The 25321-nt window shown below is 39.8% G+C and overlaps 1 protein-coding gene across 10 annotated transcripts in view; it reads right to left on the bottom strand.

Moving 5' to 3' along the window:
* Window positions 1–25321, bottom strand: part of ST7 (suppression of tumorigenicity 7) — a 185257-nt gene that overhangs the window by 66338 nt on the left and 93598 nt on the right. For 6 of the 10 annotated variants that reach the window (XM_041002393.1, XM_041002394.1, XM_041002400.1 and 3 more), the window contains exons 3-9: window positions 20749–20908; window positions 10349–10403; window positions 9309–9424; window positions 7641–7716; window positions 5424–5492; window positions 3399–3553; window positions 838–935 (exon numbers count right to left, since the gene is read on the bottom strand). In XM_041002393.1, the coding sequence (XP_040858327.1) occupies window positions 838–935; window positions 3399–3553; window positions 5424–5492; window positions 7641–7716; window positions 9309–9424; window positions 10349–10403; window positions 20749–20908 (729 nt within the window). The remainder of the gene's footprint in view (window positions 1–837; window positions 936–3398; window positions 3554–5423; window positions 5493–7640; window positions 7717–9308; window positions 9425–10348; window positions 10404–20748; window positions 20909–25321) is intronic. The other 4 variants (XM_041002396.1, XM_041002402.1, XM_041002404.1 and 1 more) reach the window with 1 other exon arrangement.

Raw genomic sequence — 25321 nt, forward strand, 5'->3', positions numbered from 1 at the left:
CGATTCAAGAATATAAAAAATATTTTAAGAGACTACAAACAGGATTAGTTCCTAATATTACAAAATTTGAAGATAGCACAAATTACTCACAATATATCAAATCTTACTTAAAACTACATAGAGAAAAGGACAACTAAAATAGCTGATCTCAATGGCTTTAGCTACAGCCCCAAATAGTAATAAGGAAATATATGGAGTTGTTTTTAATGTATCAGTATTTCTTTAAGGATTTATTTATTATTTGAAAGACCATTTGAGAGAGAGAGAGATCTTCCAGTCGTTGGCCCAACAACCAAGGCTAGAGGAGGCTGAAGCCAGGAATCAGTAACTCCAACTAACCCCCACAAGAGTGGCAGGGGTGCAAGCATTTGGCCACTCCCTACTGTCTTCCCAAAAACATTAAACAAGGAGCTGGTTCAAAAGTGGGGCAACCAGGACTTGAATTGGCACTCTAATATGGAATGGGAGGTTTGTAAATGGTAGCTTAACCTGTTGTGTCACAAAATCAACCCACAGACTCTAATTAAAGGCTTTGTATGTATTACCTCATTTAGCTCTCACCACGATCCTCAGAAGTAACTGGGAGGATTGTTACTGCTCTCTCCAAACTGCAGGTGAGAGAACTAGGGCAAAAAGGAAGTTTTCTAACTTTCACAAGATGGCTCACTTAGTCAACCGGGAAGTAGAGCTGAAACTCTGACAGTCTGGCTCTAGGGTCTATGGGGCTTACGGGATCACAAACTATCACTTATAATGTTTGCAATAGCCATTCAGTGGACACCGACAGCCTACAGCCAGTTGCACGGCCACCATTCCCAAACACAAATTCAAACTCACATCTCTCATCATTTTCACTGCTTCCCTGGTCCTCCCGAGTCTTCTGGCACACATTGCTAGCCTTCTTTTGATGTAGACCAAGACATTGGTGTCTCGCCCTGAAGAAGGAGATATAAAACATCAAAATTGATTTAAAAGACAGAGTGAGAGAAAAAAAGAGAGCGAGCTTTCAGTTGAGCAGCAAGAAAAAAATGCATTGGCCATTTGCCTTGTCCTTAAAGGAAAACCTTAAACAAGGAGACCACTCTCTTGGTTTTTCCTTATTGCCAGAAGTACTGACCACTTGGTTAATAACAGAATGAACACAAAGTACTCAGCCTTGCGAAGGTCAAGTAACGTGACTGATTACTTAATTCCTCTTTTTGAGGTTGGATGTTGAATATTTGGTTTAAAAAAAAAAAAGATCATACCCATATCGCATTTGGTTTACAAGCAAGAATTCCACATTCTTCGAGTGTGCAAGCTTTTGGTAAAGAAGCACAGAGGTGAATCTCGGGTTGCATCCCAATGAACTATTCTTTTTAATTCTTGACATTAAGTCTGGAGAAGCCTCATCTTGAACTTCTGTTTCATATTATTCTTTCTCTAACACTAGTGACATCATAACCATCTCCAGGTCCCTAAAGCAGTGGATTTTAGATGGCAATATAACGCATTCCAGATATGACAATAGAGTATGCAACAAAATGAAAAACTACCGTAGTGTTAGAGAAAGCATTGACAAGCTAAATAGTTAAAATAACAGTCACTAAAATGGTCTTTAAAAGTACATTAACAACTTCTTATCTTAATCTCTTGTTTAATTATGTGTCTTTTTGGATGTGTTCAACTAGTAAGAACATGCATGCATATAATCCTCAATAAAATTACCATGTTTGAGAAAAATATGACACACCTGTTTTAGATTAAGTACATGTATAATATGCAGCTATTAAAAAAAATGTTAAGACCAAAGTCCTACATTTCAAATTTTAAACAATGAGAACAAGATGTGTGCTGAAAATTTGCCAAGTACCTACAAATTATTTTAAAGATGTGATTATATTTTTGGATAGATTCAGGCAACAGGTTGAAAAGATTTAATTTAGAGAAGAAAAGAAAAATTTCTGAAGTAGTAGTTTATAATTGTTATGCATTAATTTCCATTTAGCTCATAAAATAAACATTGAATACACGTCTTCACAATGCATTGCACTGTAGTTTTTTAACGGTAAGATATTGGTAGTGACTAGGAACTTTCTTAACTTCTATGATCACTGCACAATAAAACCACATGAACGTTAATGGGCTTTGTGGACATTAACATGAGCATGCAGGTAAAAATGCAAAGATCTTGCTGGCACCCTCATCATATAGAATAATGCAGTCAGTTTCTACACCAAATCCAAGTTTAATATTAAAATTTAATCATATAATTACAAATATAAAGGAAATACATTTCAGCATTCTAAGCTGCAGGAAAGAGATTGGAGAGAAATTTCACCTTAAAAAGCAACAACTTGGGATGGGTTGTGGTGCACTCCTTACGATGCCAGTATGCCACACTGAAGCACCAGTTCCTGTCCTGGCTACTCTGCCTCCTTGCCAACTCCCTGCTAACGTGCCTGGGAAAGCAGTGGAAGATGGCCAAAACATTCAGGTACTGCCACCTACAAAGCAGAGCTAGGGGAGTTCTGGGCTCGGGCTCAGCCCTGACTACTGTATGTATTTGTAGAGTAAACCCGTGGCTAGAAGATCTCTCACTCTCTCTTCTTCCCTTCTTCCATCCCTCTCTCTCCTTCTCCTATGCTTCAAATAAATAAGTAAATCCTTTTTTAAAAAAATGAAATAACAAAACTTTAATAATTCCATGAAAATACACTTACAAAGTGATGAGTCAAATGGCTCATGGAATTTCAGAAATGGTTTTGTTGCCTTGTTTCTACAATATTATCTGAAACATCACTAAGAGTTTAGTGTGCTAAAGTGAAAGATCTCAGATAATTAAAGTTATCTTAAATAGAGGAAGGCGTCGTTTTAATATAAAAAAATAACAATAGAAACTCGTACTTTCTTTCTGGAAGCCACTATCAATATTTCTTAAATAAGAAGCAAATACTGATACAATCAGCAATAACTGTTATATTCTTAATTGTCCTATTTTCAGCCTATGCTACATTAGACCTATATTATCAAACATTTAATAATACTAATTAAAATTTTGTTTACTAATTGGGATATAAAGTTATAGGACAAAGATGTAACTGATGAACAGAAATATGTAAGAGATCTACATGGAAGAAAGATGACCACTAAAAATTACTATTTGATTTCTTGGATTAGGAATCTAAAACCAAGAAAAAGAATGTGAAAATAAGCAGTAATGAGGCTCTACATTAATTGTATATTAGAAAAGTACTCTTCTAGAAAAGAAAAAAAATGAATAAAGATGAAGAAAAGCAAAAGCCAGTAATTGTTCCCATCCAGGCGCATTGTATTTTGAGCTGGACTTGAAATGTGCCCTGATTAATCATCATCGTATGACCTGGAGCCCCAGTTCTCCGCCTTGGATGAAACCTTACTATGTTGGGCTTCATACTGAGATCCATGATGCTGTAACTGTTGAGAACGCCGGTAACAGCCATCTCCAGCCTTCAGAGCCTGCTTAAACAGCTTTTCTGCTTCAGCAATGGTGGTTGCTTCCTCTTCAGCCAAAAGAATATAAGCAGTTGCACACCTGTTCATTCAGATAACAGTCACCATCAATGACAAATACCAGAGCTGTGGTTATCAACCACAGGAGTTCATGCACAAGGGCAAGGAGTTATGCCAAAACATGCAAAGGGGCCAACTGGTTCATGCACCCCTGTTTATAGTTGCTGACACAAAATAATGGCACAAAAGAAATATCGGTATCTTAGCTCAAGAAGTAGAATGTCTAGTATTAGAAAGATGGGTCTTAACAGTTGGACTCAACCTCTTATTAGTGTATAACTTTGGGCAAGTTATTACTCTGCCTCCCTGATGTCAAACAACATGGAATCTACTTGCAACGTTGTTGTGAAGGTTAAGCGAGGTGATGCATGCAAAGTGCTCAGTACAGTGCCCAGCAGTGGAAATGTGCTCAACATATGTCAGCTAATGACATTGACAACAACAGTTCAGCAGACATCTCCTTCCAACGCTCAAAGTTATAGGAACTATATGTAAGTCTACTTTGTGTACAAAACATAGAATTTCTTAAATCAAAAGACGTGTTCAAAGAAAGAAATTCAGTATCTCATAACAGCACTGATTCTCCTGTTTCAGAGAACACAAAAAGGACCTTACAGGTAGTGCTACTTCTGAAGAGCTCAAGTTTGCCCCAGCCACAGAAGCAAAGGAAAGTTAAATATCATGCCTTTAACTAGCTACTTTTGTCGCTTAGGATATATTAAGCACTGTACCAGGCACTTAACACATATCATCTCATATAATCCTTTCAACAACCCTCTACACCAGGAAGTCAGAAAGGATCCATGGTTAACTAATGAACCTGGGGAATTCTAGGAACTGTAGATCTTCCAAACCACTGCAAAAGATGGGAAAGTGACAGGGAAATGGTGAGGCTGGACAGACCACACAGGTCCTGATCTGTACCCATCCCTTCATTTTCCTTCTGCATTGTCTCTTTGTGGCCATTTCCCTGCTTTTCGCCATCAGACCATGAGGGAGAAAGTAACAGAAAGTAAACCCAAATGCCACATTACTCTCCACAAGCTGCAATACCTAGACAGGAAAAGGAGACTGAACTGAATGATTGATGCAAGGTTTGGGGTTACCAGTCAGTTTGCCTGGAGGAGGGATCTTGTAAGGTCTTTGCTCAAGCCCTCTAATTTCAGGCAGGAACCATCAATTGGACTTTAAACAGAGTGGCGAAATAGGGAAAAAGGTCCACCCTTGTACCCTCCTTTCCTCCCCACACCTGCCCCACCCCAAAAAAAAAAAGAGCTATATAACAAATTCCTTTGGAGGGCAGCATACATGACTTGGAAAGAATAATAATGAAGCAAAAATTGTCCAATGATTCACTGGAGAAAATAACTAGGTAGGCAGGCATCAGAAGAAATTATTAAGACTTCAAATGCCAACATACACACATGGGTCAAACGTAATGAGGTGAGAATTGACATTATAATATTGAGTAGTAGATACAGCATCAGAGGAATTAGCTGTAAGATTGCAGTTGGTGGGCTGGGGCTTCAAAGATGGCTGTGGCTAGCTTGCCTGCTTTGCTCATTTATATTTCAAATAATATTCCTGCAAGGAGAGGCAGAGTAGCGCTATTGGCCAAGAAACATATATCTAGGTGGAAACTCATGAACTTGGGGTAGAAACATGCTAAGAGCTTGTGAGTGAAAGAAAAACGAGAGAGCAACAGAAGTGCTAATGGTTGGGGAGTACAGAACAGACTGCTCAGCTCAATGGAAGATAGAGATGATGCATCCTTGTCACAACACAATACACATACAGAAGCAAGAAGTGTGATGATGGGGTGTCAACCATCCAGATAGCCACTAGAAGTCTCACTGGTTAGAAGGAGGGCACTTGACAGGTTCTTGACTTACTTTGGCAACAATTTTATCTCCCAGATGGTAGAGGAAGCAATTAGGGGAACTTCAACTCTGGACCGAATTCTGACCAAGAAGAAAAAAATAGTTGGTGAAATGAGAATTGATAGGAACATTCAGAGAGACTTACTATGTCATTTTTGGATCACCAAAGAGGGGAAGTTAGACTTCAAAAAATTCAAAGAAAAGAGGCATGATTCAATGGCATCAGACTCCGAAGGAGAAATGATACAAGAGGGTTGAGCAGCTTTCAAATGTCTGTCACAGCAACCACAAATGATCCTCTTGGGAGGAAAAGAGAGGCAGCACATAAGTAACCAATGCGGCTTTACAGAGATCTTTCCCAGGTCTGATTTTTAAAGGACATGTTATAAAAAAAAACAAAAACAAAGAAAAACAAGATGGAAAGAGAACATATAATGAGGGACTTATATAAGAGAGTGGAATGAACTTAGAAGAATAATGCCAGGAGAGCTCAAACTCCAAATTAGTTGAGGCTTGCAAAAAATAAACAGAGACAAAACAAAACAAAAGGGCTGAAGACAACCATTTATTCCCTGTTTTTAAATTATACCTTAAGTCCTATATCTCTGAACCCCCCAGCTTTCCAAAACTTAAACAAATAAGCAAAATAGACAACAATACAATATCAAAACATGGAAGATTTACTGTTAGCAGCAGTGGATAATAAAGAGAAAGCAAAACTTGTCTCCTTCTGTTTTGTTCCTAGTTTCTCTGTCAAGGAAAATGACTGTCAGACTTAAAAGGGGAGAAGAAATCAAACTTTGAAATGGGTGAAAAGATGTAAGATAGCAAATAACTAGCCCTTTCTAAATGAGTTACTATACTAGCATAGGCAGATTCTGAGAAGCCAACCGAGCTTGTAGGTAGGCCATGGAATTACTCTGCGGACAGCTGAGGAATCAAAGAATGAAAAGGCACTAGAAGATGAGATGACAAATGTAGTACACATTTTCCAAAAGGGGAAGAAGGCAGACTTCCCAAACTACAGAGCAGTGATTTGGAAAGAAATTCTAACGAATTATTAAAAGGATGGTCCCTGAGCACTTTAAAAAGAAAGTGATAAGCATCAGCTTAAGTTCACTAGGACTAAATAAATCAAATTTGTACTGGCTTAATTTGCTCCAAAAGAATTTTTATAAACTGAAGATCCACAGCTATACCTGATTCTTAAGAGGAAAACGGAGACATCTGTGTTGAAACAAAGTGTAATTGGGTACCCTAGTAATAATTGGCTGAACTACACCAAAGAATAATGCTTCATGAAGACACGAACCTGCAGAGTACTTTCCTGTGTGTCACGTCACACAGCTCTACTCCCAGTCCTCATATTTTTTTTTCTCAGAAACATGGATGACAACACAAAAGGCGGGCATATAAAATTCATAGGTGATAAGAAATTGAAAAATAAACATGTTGCATGAGAGAATCAGAAACCAAATAGATCAATCAGTTAAAATGGCAGGATTTCCAACTTATGATATATATTTTTTTCTTTCTAGACTGCTTAAGAAGATTCTGTAACCTTCTGCAGACAAATCACAAAATAGTTGAACAATGACCACTTGGCAAGGAGAGTGCCGAGGTGATGCAAGCACCAGATGGGTGGTTGAGCTAAGTGACCTTTAAGGTCTCTGCCAACCCTGAATTTCTGACTCCAACTTGAAGAATTTTTCATTTTCTGAGATTTCCAGAAATGATTTCCCAGCTTTTGTGGGTAACTCACAAAGTGTTTTTATAAGACTAAGGACAGCATTTCTTATCTTTGTCTAGATCTGAAAATATTTTTCAATGTTATCTATTTTTCAACTTGTGTCTTTACTATGCTTCACCTAAGAGCAGAAGTTCTATAAGGAAAATGTGACAGTCCAGATAAGGGTTCTAAATTTGGAAAAATTTATCCATCACATGTTTTATATGTTAAGTGTATGAAGAACTGCATTTATGTCCTCATATTATCCCAAGAAAAGTTCTGGAAGGATTTAATTGAGCATCATAGCAGAGACAACGACATGTTTTCCAAAATGACTCAAACTACCTCCAGATATGGCTGTCCTTCATTAACAAAATGCAATGCCTCCCCCTCTCCATAATCCTTAACCCTTAATACAGGCATCCCATCAGTGGAAACCAAACATGTTCAGCAAAGGATGATATTTTTCTTTTCAACACCAAGATTTTGCCCTGACTTACTCATTTATTTCCAAGGCTTCATGAGCTGCAGATATCCTAGCCTGAGGATTTCTTTCTCTCCAGGCTTTCTGCATTACTGTTTTAGAGAGAAAGAGAAAAGGAGAGGAAGGTTAATCAATACATATAATGAACAAGACTCAATAAACAACAACAGTTAAATTAATGGCTTTTGGCTTGTATTACAAAAAGAGTATTTCATTAACAAGATGGTCAGCTCAAGTCTCCAAACTTCCTCAAATGCATTTGAACTGGCTATTCCACTGCTTTGCAGTTTGTGATAACAAACCTTCTTTGTGCCCATGAAACAACAAGATGTAAATTTATTGGAGTAAAAAATACTGGAAAAGCTGCTCTAACAGAAATTTTCTATTTCTTTGGTATCTTATTATCATTTGTTGTTAGCATATGTTAGTTTTTACATATTTGAGATTACATAGCAATTAATCTCTTCATTCTACTTAGGCACATCCTCATTTCTATTGGTCACTTTCCTGAGCACCTGCTTCAGGTTCTGGATCTTGGAACACTTTTAAGCCACTTTAGGAATTATGAATTGGGTGAACAAAAAATGTAGCAGGGTGTTGCTTAACATGTGTACATGTGTCTCAAATTCACCTGCATACTGAATTCTCATACATGACAGCACATTGTAATACAAGTGCATTGTGATAAGTTAAATCTTGGTAATACTTACTATATGGTGCTGTTTCATATGGCTATGTGTAACATTAAAAAATAATAATAATTCCTTATTTTTTATAAATTTGTATTTTCCAATCCAAATTCTTAATAATATGTACATATTCATTTTTAAAAGTTTTTCTCATATTTCCTTTGAATAAATTTAATAATACAAGAAATATCAGTAAGATTATATGTAACCCAAATAGTATAAAACATATGCTAAGGGCCAACACCATGGCACAGAAGGCTAAGCAGATGCCACTAGCGCTGGCATCCATGTGGGCACCAGTTTGAGTCCTGGCTGCTCCATTTCTGATCTGCCTCCCTGTTAGTGCATCTGGGACAGTAGGAGAAGAGGACCCCGGTCACCCATGTGGGAGACCCAGAAGAAGCTCCTGGCTTCAACCTGGCCGTTTGGGAATAAATCAGTGGATGCAGGACCTCTTCCTCTGAATGTATCTGCCTTTCAAATGAATAAATCTTTACAAGAATACATGCTAACCAAAGTCTTTCTCTAGAAAATACTCATGATTTCCAGTAACCAAGGCCATGTCCGCCATTCAAGTCTAATGACCCTATAAGAAGACCTGTAAATCGCTAATATACATAAAATCTACTAAGTATTCCTTACTTGTTTGGATTCAGTGAATCCCAATTTTTCAATTACAACACCAGAAAAATAAAGCCTTTCTTTCCATTTCAATGACAAATTCAATTAGCCTCATATATAATATTTTTTCAAAATCTGTGAACCTTTTACTCTTTAAAGTCCAGTTTTCAATCATAATAAAGGAATTCATGTGACCATCTATATTTCATTGTGATAAAATTTTATGTGTCAGAATGCTCAGTTCTACTATTCCACCAGCAATCTAATATTTTATTCACCAAAATTTTTATAGAACAGATAGTCCTAAGTAGAAACCTTGTTACTTCAAGCAAACATCCCTCCCACCAAGCAGCTACTAGAGAGATTTCCCATACTCGCATCCGCGGGGCGCAGATGGTCCGAGTCACAGGTGAAGAACGTCTGGTGGTCCTGGGCAGAGAGATTCATGTCATAGTAGGTCAGAGGCTCTCGTCCCGTCACCCACGTGTACCTGCAAGGGCACCAGGGCGGGCAGACATGTTAGAGGCAGTGAATCAACGCCTACCGAATGTTAAGTTGTAGACGGATGAAAACATAAATTACCAGCTGAATACTAAAAGTTGGAAAGTGTTTTTTAAAGTCTTCAAAAAAAAATTTCTACCCTCCCTTTAGAAAATATGTCAGCAACACTGAAAAGTAAAACTTTTTCCCCTATATTTTTGTCTTGAAATTCTACTAGCCTGAGGCTGGCATTAGAGGACAGCAAGTTACACTTCTACCTGAAACTCCAGCATCCCACATTGGGCACAGGTTTTGATCCAGCTTCGTGTTAATGTTCCTGGGAATGCAGCAGTAGACGGCCCAAATGCTTGGGAGCCTGCACACGGAAGACCCAGAAGAAGCTCCTGGCTCCTGGCTTTGGGTGGACGGACATAGCCCCACCACGAGGGCCGCTCGGCTTGAGATCCAGCAGCTGAGGCCCTCTCCCTCGGTTTCCCTCTCTTGTGTAACTCTGCCTTTCAAATGCATCAATACATCTTCACAGAGAATGTATTAGCCCTTGCGAATGAAAACTTGCCCTAATTATTAAGAGATTTTTCAAAAACAATTTTTCTACAGCTTTGCTAAATTAAGTCCCCAAATAACTACTTGCATGTCATCTTTACAGCCATGCTTCAAGTAAACTTCAAAAGTTCTGATAATATATACTAAAAAGTTATAATAGAAAGATTCTAAAAGCTATACATTTTTGGTACATGATCTCAATTCCTATGCAAAAAAAGTTAATAAAACATAATAATAAAAAAAGCTGGGGGAGTAGCATCAAAAGATGCATGCACTTAGACTGTTCCGTGACCCTGAAGCGAAGCAGCATCTGCTGTTGCCTTTGCTCTCTGAACTACTGCCAAGTTTCCCAAGCTGTCAAAGTCCTTACCGATTATATTCAGCACCCCTAAATAAATTTAGTGGATTGCGCCATACTTTGCATTCTGCAACAAAGAGAAATACGAACATGTTACACTTAAGTTCAGTGACACTACGAGCTAATTAGTTCAGCAAGACACCCTTCCTGGCTATTTGATAAGATAATTGTTTCTCTGTCCTTCACATGGGAAGCCACTTGGAAAACTTTGAGTGGTTAATCAGAAAATGTGGCTGAGGCACCAGGACTTGAGAAAGTTTAACCTAATCTCCGCGTACAAGTTTCCTCATTTGGCAAACCAAGGTTTAAGCTAAAATCAGTTCGTTCATGACTTTTGCTGCAGTTTAAAGGTCTCCAACTAGAGTCTATGAATTCGTTTTTTAAATTATAGACATAAAAGTATCAGACAAAAGCAAAACTTTACTTTCTGCTACTCTAAAGTACATCTCCAACAATATCATACATGACAAGCTAAATTTAAACTCCAGAGTATCATATGCAAATAGCCTTAGACTCTTAGTTTCTACTTTTGGTTTTTGATAATTTACCAGATTGCTTTGGCCTTCCGAGAGAGAAGTGATGAGAAATTAAATCACAACTAAAAGGAGAAATGCTATGGAAATAAACTGCCTTAAGGTATTTTTACATCATTTACTTTCACAGATACATGTACTAATCAGCAAACTAATATTAAATATTGGTATTATAAACAGATCACTTGTTTTCATTATGCAAAGACTGCAAAAACCTAGAACCACAGGACTTTAAATAGCCAATGATCAGCTTTAAGTCTATTTTAATATGGGTGTGATTATTAAGCTATAATTCTTTTAAAACACTTTATAATTTAAAAATACCCTATGAGTCAGAATATGATATTCCTTTGGATGAACAGGGTTTTACTAGAAAATAAAATCAGTTATTTCAAAAGTGTGTGTGTGTGTGTGTGTGAACAGTCAAAAAATGCACCCAACATCATGTACACAGAACAATGAGTCACTACTGCAGCGAGGCAAAGGCCATTCAAAGGCCGTGCGTTGATCCATGAGGACTCTAGCCTCAGGCCTGTTGGTACATTTACACGTGATCATTCCTCTGAACACCCAAGTCACAAATGAGCACGCAGTGTGAAAACAGGGAACAAGAGCAAGATGGCAACACTGGGTATAATCCCCCAAAATATTTATTAACACAGAAAAGGAAGCTTATCTACACAACAGGAATACATGATTCCATCTAATAAAGATGCATCTATTTTAAATGAGGACGGGATTCTAGTTAAAATTTACTCAGTGTTCACAAATAATGACCCTAGATGCCTTTTTTTTTTTTGCTGCCACTCAGGAAATAATCTTTGCATATTTAGCTCAGCATCTCTGAATTCTGTTCTTGAGAAATTGATATTCAATGGCTATTATTCCATATGGTGGTAACCAGAAAACTATGCCCACTTCAAAAAATTATTTTTCTCCAGAGAAGCCCTTGGAAGGATCACCAGCACACGGATTTGAGATCACGGCTTACAGCGCATTGTGGAGGCAAACAATGACTCTATCTGCCCACGTGGCTGTTTTAACTCGCAGGGCTGCTACGTCACTGCCAACCCTTTCTCAGAACTGTTTTTAAGACCCGAGGACTTGTCTTAAAGCTCCATGATGGGACAGTGCTGTGGAATCGTGGGTTAACCCACTGCGTCTGACACTAGCAGCCCATCTCAGAATGCAACCCACACAGGAGGCCCAGGTGAAATTCCAGATTTCTCTCTCTCTCCTTCTTTCTCTCTCCTTCCCTCCCTTCTTCTGTCATTCTGCATGTCAATTACATAAATCTTTGAAAAAATAGCTCATAAATATTATAAAGTTGATATTTACTTCAAATAAACATGAACACAGAATTATGTGCAAGCATATTTATGGTAGAACTATTTACAATAAAATAAGGAAGTTTTGGAGACATGCTCTCCTACTGAATATCATCTGAAATATCAGTGAAAAGGATATATTAAACTTTTTTCCCCAACAAATACATAACTATATTGCCTGGAAGGATAAGTGATAAGCACTATTCAGACATCAATTGACAGATTATAAAAAAAGAAACTTCCTTCGGTTAGAATTGAAATTTTATTACATATCAGGTGAAATTTAAATTATTCCTAAATAAAAGCAACTGCAAAGAGCAATGTATGTACTTCCTCACTGAGCAATAACTAAAGATGCTATTTCCACTTAGGAAATGTCACAATGTCGCCAGCAGGGGGTGCAGCAAACATTGCCGAACAATTGATTCTGTGATTTCCATTAGAAAACCAAACTGCAAATTGTTTTTAAGCCGCTAGGCCACTGTGCCGGGCCCTAATTTTTCTTCTTTTTATTATCATTTTATGATACAGTTCCATAGGCTCTGGGATCTCCATGATCCCCTCTCCAGTCCCTCCCCACCGTTGAGTTCTCCTGTGTCATTACTGCAGCAAGTTCTTCACGCACAGTCTGACAGTCCATGTCCATCACTGCAGCTACGGACAACGGCAGAGTCTCCAGAATCTTAGTGTCAAGATACAGTAAACAGTTTCATTGGAAGTCCTTATTTGTCTCCAAGTAGAGATGCATACTACATTCTATCCTCACATCTGGATATGATAGTATCCATTACACAGTTACTATACATCCACTTACATGAAAAGCCACAATACAAAATCAACAACTGGAAGAAAAATAGAAATTTACAATGCCATGAAGTTAAATAACATGCTACTATATATGATAGTCTCCATTACACAGTTACTATACATCCCCTGAAATGAAAAGCCACAAAACAAAATAAAGAACAGGAAAAAAAAAAAGGAAGAAATTAACACCACCATGAAGTTAAATAACATGCTACTGAATGACTAATGTGTTGAAGAAATGAAAAAAAAAATCAAGAACCTTCTTGAAGAAAATGATGCTTCTGTATGATCTGAGTCATTAAAGAATTTAATCAGAATAAAGTGTTATGAAGAGATGAAATTAACAAAAAACATCAAAATCCATTAGATACAGTTTCCACTAATCTTTGTTGAAACCTGTCTCCTGTAGGCAACAAATAGGTGAGTTTTGTTTTTAATTCAGTCTACTAATCTATGACATTTGATTGATGAGTTTAAGCCATTTACATTCAGGGTTAACACAAATAGGTGGTAATTCGGTTTTGTCATTTTAGCAGTGGGTTGTTCATTGATTTAGTCTTCTGTTTTTATTTTACTTGGATATTCCTCGCATTTGCCTTTGGTTTTGGTGGACGCTATTCCTCTTCTCTGTCAAGAGAACATCTTTAAGTATCATCTGTAGGGCAGGTTTGAAAGAGGCATATTCTTTTAACTTTTATTTACTGTGGAAGAATTTTATTTCATTTTCAAAGACAAAGGAAAGTTTTGCTGGGTATGCTATACTGGGCTGACAATTTTTTGCTGTTAGAATCTGGAATAAGTCGCCCTATTCTCTTCTGGCCTGTAGAGTTTCCTGTTAGAGGTCTCCTGTGAGTTTAATTAGCATTCCTTTATGTCAGTTGATTTTTTTCACATGCACATTTAAGGATCTTTTCCTTATGTTCAATTGAAGAGAGCTTGATGATCACGTGTCATGGTGAAGATCACTTTTGGTCAAGCCTGTTGGGAGTTTTGTGCCCCTCCTGGATCTTGTTTCCCAATTCTTTCTCTAGATTAGGGAAATTTTCCCTTAGTATTTCATTGAATACACCTTTAACCTCAGTATCTCTTTCTGCACCTTCTGGGACTCCCAGAATTCTTATATTTGGGCTCATAATAGTGTCTTTCAATTCTTGAATACTTTTTTTGGCCTGATCTAGCTCTGCTTCCAGCTTTTTGTTCGATTCTCCCTGGTGACAGGAAATACCTTTCAATTCTGAGATTCTTTCTTCTGCCTCCTTCTATTTTAGAGACTCTCCACTGTACTTTTAATTTGTTCCACTGTATTCTTCATTTCTGATATATCAGCTTTCGTTTGATTCGTTTCCTGTGACATACACCTTAAATTCCTTGAATGCCTGCTAAATAACCTTTTCGTTTTCGATAAGTTTTATAACAAGTATTTTGAATTCTGTGTCCCCCATTTTCTCAATGTCATCCTCAGTAAACTCTGAAGTTTGCAAAGGGTTTTGCTCTTTTGCAGTAGGAGAGTCTTCAGCAATGTACATTGGGCCTCTGTCTGTTCTTTTGCTCTTGGTCATTGTACTTCTGATTATCAGATTCTTCTCCTTGGAGCAGGTTTCTAAGCTGTGTCACCCACAGGTCTGCAGTTCAGTTTTACTTATTGCAGTTTGTACACAGCTCTTTGTTTGCAGTCACTTGTGCTACTCCCTCCAGCGAGTTCCAGGTCTGGTTTCTCATGTCAGATTTCCACCATAGTGTCTGTAGCCCCAGCTCCTAGCTCACCAATCTCCACCTCCTGTGATACCGTGCTGAGGCTGCACCATTTTCTGTACAATCTTTCTCCCACTTCCGGTTGAAGGAGGTCCCAGGATTAGGGAGACATAAGGTATCCTATATAGCTAGGTTGTTGTTGGTGGTACTGATCTTGCAGGAACTTGTTGGCCATTAGGTCTGAAGGCCACATGGACCTATTTTGACCCGTACAATGCCACAGTTGGTATTATTTTTCCATGGGACCAGTGCAATGCAATGAGCTCATTGAGTTCTTGCCAAGCTCAATGGATGCGCAGCTCACTGTTGTCTCCTGCAGTCTTAAATTCTTTGCCACACTGTAAGAAATGGTGCCTGATGTGCCAATACTAGAATTCTTGATTAGCTGGTCTTTAGGGCTGAGGGTTACCCAGACCTGTCTTGGGTGGAACCTGTAGGAAGGCACGCTGTTGCAGTTCACTAACCCAGAAATGAGTTCGCTCCCAGCTCAGTGCATGCGCAGTACTGTCCATAGCCCTTGCCTCCTTAAACAAAACAGTTCCCAATATGGCTCTAGGAGATGGACTGGGCTGTGAAATCCACCCTGTTCTCACTCTACCCATCCAGGACCTGCTGCTCTATCTCTGCTTCTGCTCAAACAGACCAGCAGGAAGCAGTTGTTTGTCTGGGTTCACCTCTGGAGCTCCCAGTAAATGTTCCTTCCCACGTTGTTACTGGTGGAGTTCTGGCTGCTGGTGCAGTTCAAATGGCTGTTTGCTGAATGCTGCTGGGGTATCTGTCACTGCAACACCACACCGTTGTCTTCACTGCTTTCCTGTGTCTGCCAGTCTGCAGGTGCCCCTCTGATGTTGTTCTGTCCTCTCCTGCTTCCTGGAATGTGCCCTCTCTGCTTCACAGTGGCTAATATTTCTCTGTGTAAACATGTCCTTACCCTATCCCACCATCTTGATTCTCCCGAACTGCAAATTGTTTCAAGTGAAAAAAAAAAAAAACCCATGATGAAGTACATAAGAAATAACCTCATTCCTCTGTTCTTTGAAATGAGGAGGCATTTGTACTTTTCTTCTAAGGACCGAACAATTTAAAGAAAAAGGTAAGAACACACAACCAAGTTTGACTTCATTCAGTGGCATTTTATTCAATCTTTTTCCCACAGAAACTCAGTCTGGAATCCATCTGGGAACACACCTCCTAAATGAGCCTGTGCTTGATGGTTAGGCATAAGTACAAAGAGTGCAAATGCCAAACACAGCACAAGAAGGGGAACTCCGTCTCCAGAGAGGCCCCATCTTTGTGCCTCTAGGAATAAACTCCTCATTTTAAATCAGGTCGAACATTTTATCACCAGAAGTAATTTTGAAATTTCCCACTTAAAACAATTGTAGGGCCCTACGGAAACACTGAAAGTTAACTGGAACTTCACCAAGGACTTGCTAACATCATTAAGTTTTAGTTCAAAATATGTTCTGATAGCACAAACATGCTCTTGATGGCGCTGTGTACAGCAGCAGTTCATGGTGAAGTCAACTGGTGACAACGTTCTGAGTGTAGCACACATACAAAGATGCAATTTAAGACGAAGGGAAGCAGCAAGACTGGAACGGCACTTGCCAAAGTATACAGAAAAGATGTTATAATGGGATTATTAGACATGTCTAAATTGAAGACACACACGCCCAAACCTTTGCTATCATCTTCACTATCACCATTCACTAACAACAACTCCAATGCAGTCCTAGTTAATTCATGCCTTTCTGTATTCAGTTCTCCTCCACAATGCTCACCCATCGCTCAGGCACATTCAGTGACTACTACACATTAATCCTCAATTAGGTCCTATGGTACAAAGAAACAGTTTATGACTTAGAGGAACTGAAGTCTGGGTAAGAAAGTGAAAAGGGCAATGGATTGAGCCACTATCAGGCCTCCAATTACAGAAGCTCTACAAGGAGCGTATATTCTGAAAGAACCACAGGCCTTCCTCTTTGTGGGCTTCCACAGGGGGAAAAAAGACAGAGAACTAAATTCTCAGAAAAACCAAAAGGCTCTAAAGTCACAGGACTTTCAATCACATGCATGAAAATATTCTATGTCCTGCTTAACTCTAAAACTTGCTTCTAAAATCAGAAACCAGCCTCCACACACACACACACTCACACCTAGGTACTTCAAGCGACTGCAGCAAAGAACAGGGTACCAAACGCAATCAATATAACCCATCTGTAGACCAGTGGGCGACACAGACTAGAAACCAGTCCTCGGGAGAGGAATCTGCTGATCAGAATAGCAGTGACCAACAGGAAAAGAAGAGACAGAGGTACAGCGAATACTACTAATTTCTCTCCTGCTATGGAGCAAAAAGCCTTGGTCAACCTCAGAGTTAACTGAGAAAGACATTATGGAAATAGGGAATAAAGAATTTCATAAACTTGTTATATACCTTTATAACAACAACAAGAAACATATACAGGAGTCCAGGTAATTTAAGGAATATGTTACACAGCAAAACAGATTAGGGCCACATCTGTCTGAATTGAAATTCTGAACTCTCAACCACTGGGAATCTTGCCTTGAAGCTGTTTGTAAACTGAATTGATGTCACTTCAGAAATTAAATCATGGACTACTGTATAGTATTTTAACAAAATTTACCAACTTAACAGCTACATTAATCCTGGCTTTCCAGACTTCATAGAGCAGCTAGACAGAATTACTTGAATTTCTCACTTGCCTAAGAGCTTAGATTCTGAAGTAAGGCAGTTGTGTGATTGTGAGCAGGTGACTTGACATTCCTGAATCATAAAACGACGATTACAAGAGTTGCTATACCATGGGATTAGTGGCATCAACATAAAGCTGGAAGCAGCAGAGACCAAACGCAAAGGCAGGCACTCCAAATCGAGATGTGACGTCCACAGCAGAATCCTCCCTACCATGTCAAGTGCCCGCCACTCTGCTCTTCTAAAGGTGACTGGTTGAACATTGCAGGAGGATTATAAATGTTGTGTTTATTATACAGGATAACAACGAAAACACGGAACGCAGAGTAGGCACTAAGTAAACAGCAATGGAATTAACAAAAGTATTCAAGATGAATCTTAGCTAAGGAGAAAACCAGTACAAACGAAACTGAAAATTTCTAAGGTTATTAAAGTTTAACACATTTTTAAGAGCTTAGATTCTTCCTTACTAAGCTGTTGCACCAGCCGCAATAACAGTGTCAAGATTCATGTGAAGAATAAGGCTTAATCAAGGCAAAATAATTATGGCAATAAGATGATCAACTATTCATGGGATTGAAGGCCCATGTCAAGAGATTCAAATTAGGCAGACAGCATGAGGAGGTGGCAGTAAGAATATAAATATATTCACTATACAGAATAGCCTCAGATGAGATGCTTTCTCTTTTCAACCTGCTAATTTTCTAAAATGTTCTGGGTCATTCAAAAGCTGCAGCTCCACTCAGAGAAGAGCATATTTAGTCTACAGGGTATTTGCAACAGATTCAGATTAGTGACAGTTAGCTACAACTGCTTTTGATATGTGACTGAATAATTAAGACTGCTCATTAGAATAAAAAGCCACATTTTTTTTTGCAGTATCTTGTCAAAGAATATATTGCTTTGCCCAGATCTTTCTTATTATTTCACAGAGCAAATGAACTTATGATGTTCCCCAGATAATTTTACTTGGGTAGTGCAACCTCTTATGCATGTACCCTCTGAATGAGAAAAAGTTTATACAACAGTTGCCCCATACTATAAACAACTGACCAGCAAAGTGTGTATTAAAGAGTGCTGTGGGGTTGGTATTATTGCGTAGTGGGTTAAACTGCCACCTGTAATGCTGATATCTTATATGAGCACTGGCTGGAATCCTGGCTCCAGCTCCCTGCTAATACGCCTAGAAAATGACCAGAAGATATCCCAATTGCTTGGGCCCCTGCCACCCATGTGGGAGACCTAGGTGGAGTTCTAGGCTCTTGGTTAGCCCCAGCCTGGCCTGGCCCCAGCTACTGTGCCCATCTGCAGAGTAAACCAGTGGAAGTAAAATCTCTCTCTTTGATTCTCTCCCTCTCACTGTACCTCTTTCAAATAAATAAAATAAATCTCAGATAAAAACCAAAACTGCATAATAAGCTGGACATATGGCCAAGTGGTTAAGGCTGAATGCCCTGGATTCAAGTTCTGACCGTGCTCCTGATTCCAGCTACCTGCCAGTACATCCCCTGCAAAGCAGCAGGTTCGGGCTACAGTAGTTGACTCCCTGCCATTCACGTGGGTTCCTGGCCTCTGGCTTCAGCAAGACCCAGCCCTGCTGATAGAGCGCCTGGAAGTGAATCAACAGACTGGAGGGAGAGGCCCCTTCTCCCTCCCTCCTTTCTTCTCTGTTCCCCGACCCCTCTCAAATTAAAGCGAGCGCCAAACCAACATCTGGAATCAAAGCTTTGTGCAAAAATGTGTTGATGCTTACAGCCTGGTAGGACATGTAGACTGAGTTCTTCTAGAGGAGGAGGAAAAACCCGACCCTGAGGTCTCCAATTTCTTCCTTGTGCCCCTTCAAGTCACAGGAGTGGTGCCCTCTCAAACACCAAGCCCCTTCTGCCAGTGTGGTCGCGAACTCATTTGTTCTCTACGCACAGTCAGTTTCCCTCATAGAACCAGGCCACTTATCCACTTGCTTCTTTCAGGCCACAGAAAATTCGATGGGGATAGGGACTCAAACTTCTTCTTAGAATCAAAATATTCATAAGAATATACACAAATCCAGGCTTATAATAAGCAGTTAGGAAATATTTATTGACTGGATGAAGAGATAGAGCTGGGAAATTGTATCATCCCTTCTTGTTTGATAAGCAGAGAAAGTACAGGATTAATGCCTTCCGGTGTTCACTGAATGTCAAAGACGTTGTGCAAGATGCTAGATACTCCTGTAAAGCAGTATATTAAAAATTACACTGAAACTTGGGGCCCAGCGCCATGGCCTTGCGACTAAAAGTCCCCGCCTTCAATGTGCCAGGATCCCCTATGGGAACCAGTTCTAATCCCAGCAGCTCCACTTCCCATCCAGCTTCCTGCTTGTGGCCTGGGAAAGCAGTCAAGGATGGCCCAAAGCCTTGGGACCCTGCACCCCTGTGGGAGACCTGGAAGGGGTTCCTGGCTCCTGGCTTTGGATTGGCTCAGCACCGGCCGTTGTGGTCACTTGGGGAGTGAATCATCGGATGGAAGCTTATTCTGTCTCTCCTCCTCTGTATATCTGACTTTGTAATAAAAATAAGTAACTCTTTTAAAAAAATTACACTGAAATTTGATCACTGTTGCTAAACCTAAAAATACTAAGGGGCAAGAAAAGTGGAGAGATTGTGTGCAATCCGTCAGGGAAGGCATCCCAAGGGGCGATCTCTGGTTTGAACAGGGACAGATGAACGGCATGCACAAGAAATGAAAGGCAGGCTTGCAGGAAGCTGAAATCCAGGAAAGACATTGGTTGTGCGGACACCGAAGCTCGCAAGATGGGATGGATGCAGCTTGCACTGTGCTATGGAATCTGGAATAGGGCTTTATCTGCAGGGGAATGGAAGCCAGTGAAGTCTTTATGGCAGAGGGCTGACGTGATCAGCTCTACCAGCAAAAAAAAAAAAAAAAATCTGCAATTATCCTGGAGGAAATAAATGCACCCATTCATCAGGTCTGCAAAACTACGCGCACAGCAATGAAAGCCTCAGATTGGAAACAGTGACCTCAATGGCCATTTGCTTTACCGAATGGGAGAACAAGATCAATTAGGAAACACACATTTCCTTCCCCCTGGATACATCTGCCTTACTTCTCGGACAGAGAACCACCTGGGGGAATGAACTGCATTTTTCTCTGAAGTCTAATCTTTCAGTAAAATCATTCATACTGCCATAGACTCATAGTCATGTGTCAATAATTTAGTAAGGACAACAGAAACAGTTCAATAAGGAAATGAAGTTGCAGAACGTTTCATACCTGAGACACTCTGCCTGTTGGAATCTGAGTCCCCATTACTGGAGTTAGAATTGTTGGAGGAGTTGTTGTCAACCCCTCCCAGAAGGGGGCGCAAGTGGCTTACTGAGACTTGTTCAATGAATGAAGTTCCATACTTGCGAAAATACCACCATTCAAATATCTAGAAGAGAGAAACAGTAAATATATTCAGGGTCCTTGTTACTGTTAATCATTTCTGTAAAATCACCCATGAAATATGTTACATTTAATCATTCATTTCATGTTAAACATTGAAACAATTTTCATTTCCAAATAATTATATTAAAATTGTAATACAGTGAAAACGCGGTAACATTTAAAAGTTTCAATGTGATTTTCTATGCTCAGCACTAATTTAAAAAAAAAGATTCACAGTTATGAATAAAAGAACACCATTAAGATCAGTTCAATATTATTTTCCTCCAAGTTTGGATAATATTCAAACAAAATTGCCATAGCTGAATCATGACTGCAGAAGCATTTGTAAGCCAACTCTCAAAGTACAGCGTAGGGAACTTCCAGTCCTTGGAGCTTTACATTCTGAATAACCATACCTGCATAAAACTTTTAAAAAGCACATTTCCTGTTTTTCCTTTTTTTTTTCTTTTTCGAAAGAGCTCCTTAGAAAACAGTTTCACAGACAGAATGAGAGGCATCTCGTTGCATGTATAGTTGGCACCCAACTGCCAAGACTTCGCAACATCCTGCATGCTAAGCCGTGTCTCATCAACAGGAGCACCTGCTGTCCACCATGGATGCTCCCGACCCCAGACTTACCAAACTGTTACATAGTGCAGATTCCGGGCCAGAAAATAACATTTGTAATAACAGGAAGGAATAATGATGCTCCAATGATGAAACTGAGTCCAAGACAGCCTCAGCACCTCCCCCAAAACCAAGGGACCCCCACCAGTCCTTTTGCCACCAACCTTTTCCGTGAACCCCTCTGCCACTGTGGGCACTCCCCCACCACCGCTGCTCTGATGTGCTCACTCCCAGCCTTTCCTCCCCTCCCTGTCTGATGGAGGCTCATTCCTCCAGTACACAAACCACCTCACATGTGACTTTCAAACTCTCCAAACAGAGTTACAGTTCTAGAATATGAAGCAGAATGTACAATCAACATAGAATAAATTATCTTGACCCCTCTGACTTCATAGAAACAAAATTTCGTTATCTTCTCTAAAATGGATTTGGGGACATTATTTTAAAATAGTGGGTTTTTTCACCCTCTCTTTTGTTCTGTCAAAGACTTCTCAAAGCGCAGGAGAAACATTTGGGTAACCAGAAGGAAGTATCCGTCAAACCAAATGCTTCAAATCCTCTAATAAGACACCTTAACTCAACTTCAAAGTTATTCCTTCCGTTCACAGACATTCTCACATGATTAAAAAATGTTTTTCTGCACTGAGTAGGGACAATATAGTGTGAAAAAGAAGGGGTGCAGAGGGCTGATGTCAGTACAGTGGATTAAACTGCTGCCTGAGATCTCAGCACCCCACTTCTGAGTCAGTCCCCCGTAACAAGCCTGGGAAAGCAACAGAAGATGGTCCAAGTGCTTGGAGCCCTGCCACCCGCATGGGAGACCTGGATAAAGTCCCAAGCTCCTGGCTTCATCCTGGTTTAGCCTTGACCATTCTGGCCCTTTTAGAGTGAACTAGCAAATCTCTCTCTAATTCTGTCTTTCAACTCAGCAGATCTTAAAGGGGAGGGGTGTAGCACTATTATGTAGCATTCTAATAACTGGAATAAGAGACTATGTATGAGAAAATGGAAGAGCAAGAACTCATAGATCTTGTACCCAGAAGTGAGCCTATAATAGCAAATGTTTTATTTGATCCTTGAACATCCAACTGCTAGGTGGAAATCAGGGGTCCTTAATTTTTCTTGCAACACCATTTAACACTGCTAGTTTAGCTGACACTATGTAGTTTTTGAATTAATGGCAAAACTTACATTCTGTTAGGGTGCAGATGTCTCCCAAGGGCAATGTAACTCATAGTGCTATGAGACGGTCTACAGTTCAGATTAGCACAGTATCTTCTCTGTTACCGGCAGTGGCTGTTAACTACCAGCGGGGCAGGGAGATCTTCACTCCAACTCTTTGCTTTCCACACTGTGCCACTGCCAGGCCTCAGTTCATTCATTGCTTCACACAGCAGCACTAAGTGTTCTACACGAGCCACAGATTGTGCTCCAGGCTCACAAAGATTTGGCCTCCACTACTGCAAGGTTATGCCCCAGTCCTAGCTACTGCGGCCGTTTGAATACTGAACCCAGTAGACAAAGGATCTCCAAATATTTTTCAAAAAGACTTTTTCTTGTAATTTCCTTGCTTCATGTAAAGAAACCCAAAAAAAGTCTATCATTTTGCTTTTCAAATCCTGAGTGTCCTCTGGCACTTTCCCCGTGAGCTTTCCTAACCATAAAGACTTATCCAGAAGTAGTCCATCAAATGTAAGCAGACAACTCATCCTAGGGCATGACTCACATTAACTAGACACTTATAACAGAATGGGCCTTCCATCCAATATTCTTTTATTTCTAAAATTTATTTAAAGGAAGAATGACAGAGAGCGAGAGTGAGAAATTTTTAATCTGTTGGTTCATTCCTCAAGTTCCTGCAACAGCCAGAACTAGAGTGTGCACTGCAATGCCTCCCACCCATTAGTGTTTCTGATGTGGAGGGGCAGGCCACAGTAAAGAGCAGGTTATTTGTATAGCTGTCTGATGGGGAAAAGGAGGGTCTTCAAGGACCATCCAACGGCAGCAGTATCAGTCCTCGTGGCACATGGGGAACACTCTAAAGGAAGGCCCAACTCTTAAAAAACAAAACAGATTTTGAAAAGCCAAACACCTTAGAAACAACTAACTAGGGGAGGGAGAGAAGAACGTGAAATCTGAAACTTCAAACCAAGGCTTTTCATTCCAGGGCTCAGGATGACAGTCGTTCTCTTACTCTGAAATATGTCAGGCTGTGGGCAAGCACCGAGCAGTATTTTTAAAAAGCTGCCCGGATCCAAATGGGCAGATGGTGTTACCTAATGCGCACATATTTGGTGTCACTTTGAATCCTTTTCCCTGGTGCACACCTATAATGTAAACAGGAAAGCTCTCATAAGCAAATTCGGATTTTAGAAGTAGTTTTTGGACATGCTTGTAGCTTAGTGGGCCTGCCTCAAAGAAATAAAACAGTTTTTAATCTAAGAGAGAACCAGAAAAATTAAGATATAAATTTGCATGTCATGTTATTAAAAACGTTCTCTCTAGTGCTTTTTCCCATCCACGTCTCTGCTTGTGGCCTGGGAAAACAGTGGAAGACGGCCCAAAGCCTTGGGACCCTGCACCCATGTGGGAGTCCCAGAAGAAGCTTCTGGCTCCTGACTTCAGATTGGCCCAACTCCAGCCATTGCAGCCATACGAGGAGTGAGCCAACAGATGGAAGATCTTTGTTTCTTCTCTATAAATTTGCCTTTAAAATGAAACTGAATATATATTTTTAAAAAATAAAAGCTCTATCTAGCAAAAGCTGTTTCCAATGGCTCATTATCCCCTGTATTACTCTTCCCAGAAGCAGAAAGGATGACCAAGGGGCACGGAGGAGGAGGGCTGGAGGAGAGATCCAGCTTGGTAGGTGGTCTAAGGTGCAAACTTGTGTCATCTTCCTATTCAGGAAGAGAATGCAATGCTGGCAAATGGATCACAAACAAAACCTTTCTACAAATCTTGCTGACCCAAATCTTTCCTAAAGATGCTTATTTCTCCAATAAAACATCTCCAGTCGGCGACTACCCCATATCCTGTTTTACAGTCAAACGTGCTTCAAGATACCCACTTGGCAAAATCCTAGTAACTCTACTACCAATTGCATCAAACCCGCAAGTAACACACAGATAGCAGATCTCAAAAATTGACTAAGTGCTTCCTAAGAAAGCAGATCATAATATTACAGAAGAAAGCATATAACTGACTTGTAGAGTTTTAAAGGGAAATATGAAATTATCGGGAAATGTATGTCCAGCTGCAATGGCTAGGATAAACATCTGCCACAAGTGTTAAAACATATGTCTGGTGCTAAACCAGTCGTTGTTTGGATTTTTTGCCTATTTGTTTTGCAAAAGGCATAAAGCTGGGGTTCAAAGAGATAAACCAAGGCCATCGACATGTATTATAATGATCTCTGTAGCTTCTAGTTTCCTTTTGGGGTTCTTGGGTATATCCTTTTCTCTATAGCTTCTACCCTGAAGTTCCTAGTGATTTCTCACGACAAACGTAACATTTGTGTTTCAGTTTTTATGTGCTTTGTTTCAGACTATTGGTTAGCTAAGCTACCATGTGGGCTCTTGATCTCCTATTTGCTTGCCAGATCTCAACCAATGCCTTCTTAGCCAATGTCACGCCTACAGTTGTAGGGACTCTAGAAAGACTGTGTTCATGCCCTTCCATTTCCCTTCCTGGCCACCTGAGAAGCAGTGCGGAGCTCAAATTCTCTTCAAGGCCAACAGGCATCCATCCCCACTTGATGCTTATGTGTTCACAGAATGAGACTTGCCAC

Source organism: Ochotona curzoniae, unplaced genomic scaffold (assembly GCF_017591425.1).
Source record: "Ochotona curzoniae isolate NIBS_2020 unplaced genomic scaffold, NIBS_Ocur_1.0 scaffold_2476, whole genome shotgun sequence".
NCBI classification, from domain to species: domain Eukaryota; kingdom Metazoa; phylum Chordata; class Mammalia; order Lagomorpha; family Ochotonidae; genus Ochotona; species Ochotona curzoniae.